The 13,179-nt window shown below is 46.3% G+C and overlaps 1 protein-coding gene across 1 annotated transcript in view; it reads left to right on the top strand.

The window, feature by feature from the left end:
* Window positions 1-10,835: 10,835 nt before the first annotated feature.
* Window positions 10,836-13,179, top strand: part of TMEM178A (transmembrane protein 178A) — a 48,567-nt gene continuing 46,223 nt past the window's right edge. The window contains exon 1 of the mRNA XM_080812690.1: window positions 10,836-11,318. Within this exon, the coding sequence (XP_080668816.1) occupies window positions 10,919-11,318 (400 nt within the window). The 5' untranslated portion in view covers window positions 10,836-10,918. The remainder of the gene's footprint in view (window positions 11,319-13,179) is intronic.

Below are 13,179 nucleotides of genomic sequence, written 5' to 3'. Positions count from 1 at the left end.
ACCTACTTACCAATTTAAATGTTGTTTATTTGTTTTAGCAACAGATCCATCGTTGTCCTAATCATCTTGGCTTGAATTTCCAGAATTTGTGTCTCTTTTTTTCACTTCAGTTGACCTATTTACCATTTTCATTCATAATATTTCTGGCATCTCATCCTTTGTGTCCAATGCCACCATCCTGACTTTCACCACCATTGACTTCATTGCCAGTGCTAGAGTTAATTCCTAATCTCCCTTCCTCCATCAATCATTCTTCTTTTCTTCATCGCCTAAAATCTTAATGTTGTTTAAAGCCTCTACAGTCTGAATCTAATCAATATTTCCAAATTTATCCTAAACTTTTCATCACAATCTTTCCATTTTAGCAGGACCAGGATGCTCACTGTCCCAGAAACATAACCTTGTTTGTTACTATATCTGGGTGCACGTGGTTTTCCATCCCTGAAATATTCTCTTCCTCTCTACCAATTTACTCCCATAGATCTTTCAAAGCTCAAGTCCCAATTTCCTCATCAGTACTTCTTTGGCCATCTCTATTTATAAGATTTCTCCTTCCTCTGAACACATTAACATTTTCTGAGCATAATATAGATCAGCAGAGAACTTCCATAAGGTCCAATCATCCACCCACCCATCTTCCTGCAACTGTCATCATGTCCTCAATTTCTTTCACTGTTACTAGGGATGAACTCTGCATTCACCTACCTAAGACAGCCTCTCCACTCACCTACTCTTGGCCATTCACTGACTTTGCTCCAGCAGTTCTGTTCTTTTTTTCTGTATCAATTTCTCCATCTCTCCTAGATCAATCCCATCAGTAGGCAAATAGGCTGTTATCTTCTCATCTTCGATAAAACAAACCCTCTCTCAATCTCACTTCTAAACTCTCCCAGTATCCATTTTTTTCTCCTTCATTTCATGGCAAAATTCCTTGGAAAAGTTATCTGTATCCACTGCCCCAACCTCTCTCTTCCCATTCTCTCTCGAATGCATTCCAGTGAAGTTTACACACCCAACAATCTGCTGAAAATGCTATTATTAAGGTCACCGATGGCCTCCATTTTGCTAAATCCAATGCTCAATTGTCTTTTCTCATCTTGCTTAACCAGTCAGAAGCTTTGAGAACTTGATGACTGTCCCCTATTTGAAACATTCTTCACTTGGCTTCCAGGATGCCACACTCTCCTATCTCTCTGGCTACTCCCTTCAGTCTCTTTTGCTGGCTCTGGCTCATCTCCTAGACCCCAACTTGTAGCAGTTTTCCCTGTCTCAATCCTCGGCCCTATTCTCTTTTCTATCCACATTCCCTCCTTGGGTGACACCATCCAGTCTCATGGTTTAAAGTGCCATCGGTATGTGGATCTTGTTGGCTCCCAAATTTCTATCTTTAGGGATGCCTGGGTGGCATAATTGGTTAAACATCTGACCTCTTGATTTAGGCTCAGGTCATGATCTCAGGGTCCTGAGATTGAGCTGCAAGTCAGTTCTGTGCTCAGCATGGAATCTGCTTGAGAATCTCTCTCTCCCTCTGCCCCTCCCTGACCTCTAAAATAAATAAATAAATAAAATCTTAAAAAAAAAAAAAAGTAGAGGTAGGCGAGAAGATCAGGCGAATCGTGGAAATGGCCATTCTCCTAAGCATGAGCCATCCAAATTTAAGCACCCAAACCCACACCGACCCAGGCTTGGGAATTATTGTTCCAACCTGCTCTGACCCGTGCCTACTTCTTGGTATGTTACTCATTTTGTGCAGCTTTTACTATATAGATTTATAGAATAATAATACATAGGTAACATTTCTAGATTGTGTACTATTTACTATCGTTGCCTCATTTTCCACTGCTTCTTGATAGCAATTTCTGTAGCTCCTCTTCTCCAAGCTTCCTTTGAATTGCCAGGAACCTCAGACAGCCTTCGGTCTGATCCTGGCTATATTCTGGGTTGATCTCCCCCTTTCCGGATTCCATATCTAGTTTGCTGTCACTGCTACCAAATATAACATTTAAAAGGGTGCTGTACAAATCCAGTCAACAATTCTCTGTGAGAGCCATTTTAAGTTCCGTTTTATTGACACAAAGAACCTGAGCTTCTGGGCTAAAGTGGCTGATATGAAATGGAAAAGGGTAGAGTGCTGAGTGAGAGTGGGAAAAGTAAGTAATGAAAACTCTCCCCACAAAATTCAGAACCAAAAAAAAAAAAAAAAAAATCAGACAGTAAAGGAACTTGAGAAATGAAAGAATTTCCCTCAATATCCAGAAAGCAACCGCTTGAAATTGGGATTAAGCTTCAATGTTTTAAAAAACTTCAGAGAGTTTTTTTTAGCTAAATATTGGAACGCTTAGGAGAGAATCCCTTTCTGGTGTGTTTTTGTCTCAGCAGGATTCATAAGGGCACATGGTAACCTGGCGGGAAAACACTAAGATATATCTCCCCTACTGCCGCCCCCCCTCCCTGACTTGCCACTCACACAGTCCAAGGCTCTTGATCACATACAGATTGTAGACACCAGATAAATTAGGCAGATGGAACTCATACATCAAAGCTACCTACTTGGAATCCTTTTTGGCCATTGGTGCGTTTCCTCTCTCTCTTTTTAAATCAGCCTCATAAATCTGACCCTGACAAGGTCCTACCTCTCCATACCAGCAGTCGGAGGTGAGATGGTAATTTGTCCTCAAGGTTTCATTTGCTTCTCCACTTAAGTGACCCTCAGCTCCACGTGCCACCCATTCATTACAGGGGCTCAGGTGCAGCTGTGGGGAGGTGTGAGCCAAGTCCTGCAGACCTGGTTACTCCTTCCAAAAGCATGGGATGGTTCTCCAAGCACCGTGCACATCAGATGTTTACACTCCACTGTGTTGGATGAAATCCTTGGCATGCTGACAACCCTAAAGAATATAGCATATTGTTACGTGTTCTCCAGAGGATCTCCTTCCTGACAGCTAGTCGTGTTCTGGCTAACAATTACTTGGACCCAAATAACTATTTCAAGAGGGTTATCCAAATCAAGATTGAAGCTAAAAAAGGAGTTGTCCAGGATGGTGAGCTCTCTGAGATGGTGGCAGCTGCCTGCAGACCCGTGTTGAATTCACCCTTTTCAGGCACATCTGACTCAGTTCTTATCTCCCGGTCTTGAGAGTCTGAACCTGGAACGCTGACCTAGCTCGTGCGAGCCAAGCTTGGATTTCTCATCATAGGTAGAGAACTTCCTTCCGACTTCTAGCAGCTGCTTCTTGGCTATGTCTCGAGTCCTTCTTGAGTCTTTGCTCTTTTCTCCCGGGCCTTATAAGGAGACTGTCTCTTTCACTTCTCTCCTCTAGATGCTATCCCCTGCTGGCTTAGTGTCCTCTCGCCCTCTCTGGGTTTCCTCAGCCCCCCTGCTGAGGGAGGGGCAGGTCCAGGCACGCTCTGCATTCTCCTAACATGATTGGTACCCATACAATGCAGCAGCTATGGGCAGTCATTTCTATGGAGGCATTTCTATCCAGTCCATTTAAAGACCTTGAGAAATGCAGATACCTTATTGTACTCCTGCAGCTTATTTTGGCTATTCACAAAATAGCATTAAACCGCCTTTATGGGCTTATAACAGAAGAGCCTATTGAAAGAGCATAATGGTTTCTCGTACTTTTGAGTGTCCATCATTCTACCAACACTATAGGCGATTTATGTTTTTCAGGGCCTTATGGTAAGCCTCCAGGCTTTTCATTAGGGCACAATCCTTGGGAGAGTGGTGGTCTGTACTGTAACTGGGACTATGGTTTGCAAATGGGAGCAGTAACCAAATATTATTGTTGGAGATGATAAATGACAAGAGTTGCCATTCATCTCGAGCATTTACTATAGGTCAGGCTTTACGCTCTGTCGCTAAGTGTTTTGTATTCACTGTGGATTTGATTCCTATAGCAACCCTAAGAAGAATACTTACTCCTTGGATCCCCATTGTAGAGATGAGGAAACAGAGGTTTGGAGAGGCTATGTAAATCCCTCTTCCCCACAAAGAAACAAAAGACAAAACAAACAAACAAACAAACAAAACCCCAACATGCTAGAGCTTGAGCCCAAGTCTGTCCGACTCCACATCCCAGACTCTGCTGTCTCTCTATGTGTCACCATAGCATATCACTGGACTGCCCTGCCTTGGCCGGGGGACATGCATGGTCTTGATGCTTGAGGGCCTACAAGGGGCCCTTGACCTGAATCTCTCTGTTCCTCGAGCTACACTTCCCCCTAAGCTGTCTTATCCAGTCCTGAGAATTTAAATATCAACATACATATAACACTTATATGCTGACATCTCTAAAATCTAAATCTTCATTCCAGACTCCTTCCCTTCCTCTCAGGCTCATAGAGCCAGCTGAGATTTCTAAATGGCATCTCACACCTAACAAGTCCAAAACAGAATTTTTACTTCTCCCCAAGTACGCCTGACATTCCATACATGATACCATGGTTCAAACAGACCAGAAATGGAGGCGTGGTTCTTGATTTCTCCCTTCCCTCCTCTGGACCAATAGTAATTCTATGACATTGACCTCCACCCACTTCTCTGTTTCTGTTGCTGTCTCTTTAGTCTAAGCTACTAACAATACACCGTGTCTAGACTGTTGTAATAAGACTCTTGACTGGTTTCCCTGCTTTTGCATCTGCCACCCCCAGTGCCAATTCATTTTTCACATAGTCTTCTGACATTTAAAATGTGAATTAACTCATGCTCCTCCCTGCTTAGAACTCTTCCAAGGTTTTCTTTTGTCTAAAGTCCAAACTCCATAGCTTGGCCTTCAGGACTGCATACGATCTGGCCCTTGACTAACCCTGCAACTGAGCCTTATACCACTCGTGGCCTCACTCCCTCCTCTCTAGTTGCAGTGGTCTCTTTTCAGTTCCTCAGTAGTACGAAGCTCTTTCATGCCTCAGGACCTTCACACTGGCAGTTCCCTCTACCTGGAATGTTCTCTCCCTGGCTCATAGGTTGCTCAATAATGTCAACTGAACGAATGAGAACAGTAGATTGTCTCTCCTACAAGAATAATAGAAGCAATATGAAAAAAAAATCACATCATTAATAATATAGTCAGCCATTTGTATTTATGACATATAAATGATATGAGCTTAATATAATTAGGCCATGGGTTTTCTGAAGCATGTTTGTATGTTTACATGAATGGAGTAGGGACGAGAAGGGAGTGGGGGTTGGGAGGAAACATATTTAACATGTGGCCGTCATGAATCCTGTGGAGTAGATTGTTGATATCCCTGTTTTTCCAAACTTAGGTGATTTGGGGAGCTTAGGTAACTGGCCAAGAGCAAGCAGGTAGGAAGTAGCCACCTGGAATTTACAGGTGGTCTGACTCCAGCACCTCTGTGTGGTTCCCAGGTCCTGGTGTCTTAGAGCAGACCCAGCTGAAAGAGGACGTTCAAGGGTAAGGAAAAGGGGAGACACTGGAAACACTAGCTCTTTTGCTCATGTGGACAGCAGCTCAGGCTGCTATGAACTGGAGAGACTGAATATCTTAGCTGTATCCAAGTCTCTGCTGGTTGTCAAACATGGCCTAAATGAGCTGCATTAGACCTCAACTTCAAAACCCAGTATCCACACACACAGATAAGGCGGGGAATACAGCTACGTATGGCAATTAATAAGCCACCATCTGCTAAAACATCCCACTCCGAGTGGGATTTAACATGGTTATGGGTTTCTTTGAATGTGTGTGTGTGTGCGCGCGCATTTTCCCCACCATATGTGTTTAAAGGCTCCAAAAAGGAAACAGCTTAATCCAGAAATGTGAAAAAGAATGGTGACATTCTGTGGTGTGTCACTGAAATGAGAAACTTATCAGGCACCATCTATTTTGGGGGTTTTGTGGTATTTTATGGTTCCAGGCTTCGAGTTAGTGACAAAATGGCACTGCCAAGATGACTTAACCACATACGTGGGGTAGAGAGGAGTACTGTGGTAGGCACTGCTTCTAAAATTTACTTTTGGCTTTGCCCTGGACTGAGTTGACACACATACAGAAAATCTCCCTTCTCCTCCAAGGCCCAACTGAGAAAGCATCTATTCTACTTGGCTTACCTATATTCTTCCCAACGGAAATGAATCCCTCATTACTAGATTTTCCTGTGTGAACCTCTGTGATGGCTCTCATCCCAGGCAGTCCTTCCTTGTAGCCTCTTGGTTTCTATCTCTCTTCTCCACTGACCTAGTGTTCCTTGAGGGTACAGACCGTGGTGTTTTTCATCTCTGCATAAACCAGTGGGACCTAGCGCAATAACTCACTTGGGAGGTACTATATATATGTTTTTGAATGAAAATGAAATTGTTTCACGGAAACAATGTAGGGTGGTGACTTCAACCTCAGTTATTGGTAGAAATGACATACTGTAGATTAACAACATAATTGACTCCATCCTTATGTTAAAGGCTAAAAAAATGTGTGATATTTTATATATATATAAATTCTCATTTGTTATGAAAGCCAGGGTGTGGTTTTGGTGAAATGGCATTGTCTAAATCCTGTGGAATCTTAATGTTTGAAATGAGGGAAGATATTGCTTTTGGTCTTAGCATTGGAGCAAAAAAGAATATTCATGGTTAGCATGGGTGGCTTAGTATAGATATGTCAATAAATCATTGCCATAGTGCTGTGATGATTGGAGATCTGTGTGTGTATGCATACATACACACATGTGCACACACACACAGACTTTTTTTTTTAAGATTTTATTTATTTATTTGAGAGAGAGAGCATGAGAGAGGAGAAGGTCAGAGGGAGAAGCAGACTCCCCGTGGAGCTGGAGCTTGATGTGGGCCTTGATCCCAGGACTTCGGGATCACGACCTGAGCCGAAGGCAGTGGCTTAACCAACTGAGTCTCCCAGGTGCCCACACACAGACATTTTATAAGGAAATATTTATTTAAGAACTTCCTGACTGTCAAGAGAAATACAATGAATGTCACAAAGCACCTAGATATTATGATAAGTGTGTTTGCAGAAGACAAAAATATTTTGTTTTCTAAATATTTAAACATGGCCGACATGTCAGTTGGGGTGTTTAAATGTTATGGGAATAAAGAAGGACTCCAGAGTTATATAGCAGATGATTCTTTCCAACTTAGAAAGGAGAGTTGGAAGCTGAAGGATGACATAATCAAAGTAATATTTGAGAAAAAGGCATTTGGCGACAGTATCCAGGATAACTGCAGGCAGGGCTGCTCCCGGAACCATGGGGGCCAAGGTGGAAGCTGTAATGATAGTCACTTGTAAGGTGATGGAGGCGTCGTGATGACAAGTGATAGAATGTAGAGGAAGGATTGGCTATGAAAGACATTTCAAAGGGAAAATCCCTATGATTTTTGTGAAGGTGATAGATAATTCTAAAATACTGAGTCGGAGTAACTTGAATGACTTGTCAACACCGAGGAAGGAGAAGTGGGGAGGAGCAGCTGGACACAGGGAGATAGAAAGGTTTGCATTTGGACACGCGGAATTTAGTAAGGCAGTGAGACACGGCAATGACAACTCCCTGGCTCCACCCTGTCATTTTTGGACACTGTGGTCCTCTGGGGGACGCGCGGGGGAGATCAGACCTGGGGACAGCAAAGAGGAAAATTGAAGACAGGCAAAGAACCAGCGCAGTCACAGCACAGCCACCTTTGAGACCTGCCGCACAGCTCTGGCCGGGTATCTGGTCTCCTATAATTCTGAGTCTCTGCCGGGCTAAGTGCCCTCATCCACTGACTGTATTCTGGCTTCTGCTTCTGCTTCCAGTCACCTACAAGTATTTAGCTTGTCGTCAGGCATTAGAACCTGTCAGCTTTACCGTTTGAAAATGTAGAAAAAAGTTCTTATTTTATGGTGGCCCCAAATAGGAAAGCCTCTGAGCTTGTGAAGTAGATATACAAATCAAAGCAGTCTATTCTGACTGTAATGCCAGTATCTCTGATCTAATCCTCTTGGTGAAATTTACCTCATTCTTTGGCACTAACTTAGAAACCTCTAAGTAGCTTGCCTGCTTCCCCGGGCAGGAAGTTTTTTCCTTGTCCTCGTTCGCACAACTCTTCATTCTCATTTCTGCTCCAACACATGGAGCAGTTGATGTGACCATCTCTGGCCACTAGACTGGCAGCATCTTGAAGATGGGAACTATCCATTCATCTTCGTATCCCCACTCCTCTAACAGAGTGGGGGTTAGTGGGTGACACTTGGTAGTGGGAAATATCCAAAAGAGAAGTTTTAAGGACACGGATGGTGCAACGTGCAGTTGCTTTAGCAAAGCCTGTGTGCGTATCATGTGTCCCATCCCCACTGAGGCTGTTGATACCGCACCAGCAGAGGCAGCGCTCTCATTACATGCTGCTGGCCCATATTTGTAATGTGTGACATTTTTTTATGAAATACTATCAAGGGTAATCCATCATACAGTAACCTTTGGATTATATGCTGAGGCCAGTCTTAAACAGAGACATAAATGAGCTTCAAAAATAATGCTCTTCTCTAAGAAGGGTATGATCAAAGAGTTGTGGCTAGGAAAATAAAGCAGAATTATGCTCTTTAAAGTTAAACGAAAGTGCCTGAAAAAGAGGTTTCCCTCCGTCCACTTCTGTTGGGGACAGGGTTATTGTGTGAAGATAATCGAGCGGCTCTGAAATGTGGCAGGCTGTTTATGTCTTGTAGGGTATTGGTGTATGAAAATGGGGTGAGGGCTCGCCAAAGGTTCGAGAGCCCTTGAGGCTTGCAAGGTCTGTAATCACCTCCTCTCAAGAGGTGGTTTTTTGTTTTGTTTTGTTTTTAAATAGCAGGACACATGACAACTTGAGTGAATTTCAGATGTCAACTGTAGGCTTATAGTTAAAGGTATTTCTCTCTGCGTATCCATAAAGATCTAGGGTTTTACACACATTATAGTGTGTAAATAAAAGAAGGCTTCTAAGTCTCGTCATTTTGGTGTAAATCCAGATAAGACTCCTTTGATGAGCTTAGCGTTTCCTGTTAAGGAAAAGCTTATAGGTGAGAGAAACACTAAAATTATAATTCTTTGTCTTCCTTAATTAGACCAGAGCTCCCCATAGATCTTGCTGAAGCTGAGAGAAAACCCAAGCAATAATTCACACTGTCAGGTCAGCAGATACAGGCACAGGGGTCCGATACGACGGAAGGATTTGCTTAGGTGACCTATCTGTGAACTAAACAGCTCAGAAGAGGTCTACAACCTTCAGTGGAAATAGATGCTCGGAAGATGCCGAGCACAAACAGCAATGAAAATAAATCCCAGCAAGATTCTCATTCCACCTTTACAGATGTCATTCCAGAGGAAGTATATAAATCCCATTAATACCAATTGATGTGGGGCACTAATTAATAAGTCCCGTTAAATCATGGAGTAATGACATTTAGCGTCTAATGAATGCCTCATAATCTCTTGATCGTTAATATTTTATAGCATAAGAACACAAGGATTGGCATCCTGGGCTCCTGCAGCATGGTTCTCTGTCCCTGACATGGCCCCAAGGGCATTTAGTGGCACAAGGGTTTTGCACCTCTGTTGTAAGACTACACAGCATAAGCAGCTGAATCTTCCAGTAACCCTGGGTTCTAACGTTTCCTCATTTTAGTGAATGTGAATCTGTCAGTCTCCTAATTAACATCTATGGGCTGCACGGCGCCCTGAAAGAACAGAAGGGAGCTGAGATGGGGACTCCGTGGTGTAGCACTGCTTTCTGGTTGACCCTCCCATTCCATGCCAGAAACTTGCCTGGGAGAAAATCATTACTTTGATTTATTACCGGGGGGCTTTCTTTATTCAAATGCAATAATCACCTCATAGAGCAGGTGCCAGTGCAAGGGTTTATTGATCCTATGCTCTTCTAGAAATTCCAGGAGGCCATCACTCTGCCCGGAGATGGAGGTGGTCAAACAAAAAAGAACTCAGTCTCAGAGCAGCAGGCTGAAGGGAAGTGGGAGAAAATCCCCGGCCACCGTTCTAACGCTTCAGTGACACTCGGTGCCTTTTTTTTTTTTTTTTTTTTCCTCCTCCAGAAGAGAGGCTGGAGGAAAGAGAACGCTTAGAGGTGGCAGTGGGCAAGGGAGAGGCAGAGAGCACCGCCAGAGAGCTGCCAAGGGGTCTAAGAGGCTGCACCCTTCAGGCGTCAAGAGAAAGGGTCTTCAGCTCCAGACCACGATTCCAAAGAGTTAAATTTTACCACGCAGCCCGATCTGGATGGGATTTGCTTCTGGGTACAAAACGGGACACTGATCAAAATCAACTTGGACAAGTGACAAGCCCGAGTCTGATGTCGGTGGATGTCTTTTAAGGTCGTTGGAGGGGAGAGGACGCGAGGCAGTGTGCTCAGGGGTAGGTGGAGAGAAGCTTCGAGTCCAGGGCAGGGCTATAAAGGGACACGGAGTCCGCAAACAGCGAGACAAAACGAGTGGGGAAAAGAGAGAGGAAGAGTTGAAGAAAAGTAGGGGGAAGTGGGGACAGGGTTAGGGGAGAGAGGAGGGTAGGAGAGAAAAGTGAGGGCGGCAGGGAGGGTTTAAAAGGGAAGGGGGATCGCTGGAGAGAAGGGCGGACGGCAGACCCGGGAGGTGGAGAGGGAGCGAGGGGACCGAGCGGGTGGGGGGCGCCGAGAGGCGGGCGAGGGGCTGGGGAGGAGGCGGAGGGCTAGAAAGTGCGAGAGGCGCGGGGGGCGGAGGGGCGGCGGGGAGCCGGGGGGCCGGGAGGGCAGTCGGAGCCGTGCCGGGGAGGGGGACCGGGAGCGAGCTGGGCCGGGAGCCGAGGGCGGGGAGGCCGCGGGAGGGAGGTGGGGGGCAGGTGGGGGAACGCGGGAGGGAGCGCGGAGGAGAGCCGAGGCCAAGTGCATTGTGTCTGGCGGCGGCGCGCGAGCCCACGGGCGGCTGCGGCGGGGCGGGAAGCCATGGAGCCGCGGGCGCTCGTCACGGCGCTCAGCCTCGGCCTCAGCCTCTGCTCCCTGGGGCTGCTCGTCACGGCCATCTTCACCGACCACTGGTACGAGACCGACCCCCGGCGCCACAAGGAGAGCTGCGAGCGCAGCCGCGCGGGCGCCGACCCCCCGGACCAGAAGAACCGCCTGATGCCGCTGTCGCACCTGCCGCTGCGGGACTCGCCCCCGCTGGGGCGCCGGCTGCTCCCGGGGGGCCCGGGGCGCGCCGACCCCGAGTCCTGGCGCTCGCTGCTGGGGCTCGGCGGGCTGGACGCCGAGTGCGGCCGGCCGCTCTTCGCCACCTACTCGGGCCTCTGGAGGAAGTGCTACTTCCTGGGCATCGACCGGGACATCGACACCCTCATCCTGAAAGGTGAGCGGCGGGTGCGCCCTGCGCCCCTGGGCGCCCGCTCGGAGAGCGCAGCCCCCGGCTCCCCAGGGGCGCGCCGGTCCCCGCGGCCACCTCCCCGCCGCGTCCCCGCGCTCTGCTCCCCGGCTCATTCTTTCATCCTTCCCGGCCGTCTCCTTTCTTCATTTCTCTCCCTTTCTTGACGACCCCCTTCCTCCCTTCTTCCCTCTCTCGCTCGTCTTTCTTTCCATGACTCTCTTCTTTCCTTCTCATCCTGCTTTCCCTCTCCTCTCCTTTCCCTCAAGTCTGTGCCTTAGGCGCTCCCCCCCTCCCGCCCCTTTATCTGCTTCTTTCCTTCCTTTGCCTCCGTTTCCCTTTTTCCTTTCTTCTCCCCTCGTCCTTCCCTGTCTTTGTACACCTGCCTGACTTGGAATGCAGGTGTTGATTTTCTAGACGCTGCTCCCCTACGGAGGGTAACAATAAAAAAGACCCGACCCTTCCCAGCCGGGCACCTCTCAAGTTGTGCTTTCCTTTTAGAAATACCTTTGGAAGAAAAGTGGTGCAAGCCTCAGAAGAGGCGGCAAGGGGCTTTTTCTTATACTGTGCTGGTGTTGGCGTTAGATGGAACTGGTGTGGCCATCCCAGCCTGGCAGGCTAATGGGAAGCTAAGAAGGCCCAAGACCTTCTTCCCAACCCCAAAGTGCAGGGTTTCCTGTTGATTAGACCTCAGATAGCATTAATTCATTGGCGAGGCAGTTGAACACCGATAGGATATCTACTTTTTTTCCAACCTTCCTGGTGACTCCACACTCCATCCTCAACGTCTAGGCACACCAGGGTGAGGGGAGGAGAGAAGCTTCCCAACCCTTTGAAGTGCTTCTCTCTTGATTTGGCCGGGAATCTCTGGTGTGTGATACCTTGTAAGGTTGCTTTTGTGGTAGTTTTGGTTTTGGTCCCGAGTTGTAGGGCATCAGTTTGCTCTTTTGAAATCTATGCAGTGCCTGGATCCCATGTGTGGTTAATCAGAAGTTTGATTTTTTTTTTTTTTTTGTAGTCTCATTCATGTAAAAATATTCAAGTGACAATCCCATTGGTGAAGTTTCCTTCTAACTTTCAGAGCTCCACTCTTAATATAAATTCTTTTTCTCTGGAATGGGGGGGGGAACCTCTTTTCTTTTCCTTGGATTCATTATTGCAAGAAAAAGACAAAGTCTAAAATCACTGCATTTTAGTATTTAGTAGCCATTCAGCAAAGCCAATGAACAGACTGGTGTGGAATTGCAGTGTGGAATGGGATTACATAGAAAGGAGGGGGTTAATAACGTTTTGCCTTCGGAGTCTTGTTAGTTGGCATATTCTTCATTTCTCATACATGTCAACTTCCTCCTTCTCATGGCTAGCTCAGCTGGGGACTGCCATCTCAAATCTGTCTGCATGGAAGGACTCCAGCTCTTTTGGGGGGAATAAGATACAGTAACCTTCCTTTGGGAAGTGCACCTTTTTCTTTCTTCTCTAACTCACATCCAGATCTGATTTCACCTCATGAAGATGCTGCATAATTAATTCTGATAGTAGCCTAGTACATGAACAAACTGTAAAAGCTGGATTTGGAGGCTCAGTTATGGAATGCTCATTTAGGCAAGGCAATTTTGAAAGCTAAGCAGTGTAGTCTGTCTTTGGAAATGACAGAGCTGCATTGCCTTACACTCTTTCTATGCCTACAGTAGTTGATTGCATGTAAATTGCATATAGAGGAATGCCTGAAACAGCGGGGCAGAGTCTAACCCAACAACAGGAGAGAGACCCCCACAGGATACTACACATTCCCCACCTCTGGAAGTGCCCTGGCTGGCTGAGGTGCCCAGCTCTGGGGTAGTCCAGGATC

This window comes from Martes martes (assembly GCF_963455335.1).
Source record: "Martes martes genome assembly, chromosome: 9".
In the NCBI taxonomy this organism is placed as follows: domain Eukaryota; kingdom Metazoa; phylum Chordata; class Mammalia; order Carnivora; family Mustelidae; genus Martes; species Martes martes.
Note: the sequence above shows the minus strand (reverse complement) of the source record. Positions and strands in the feature narration are given on the sequence as shown.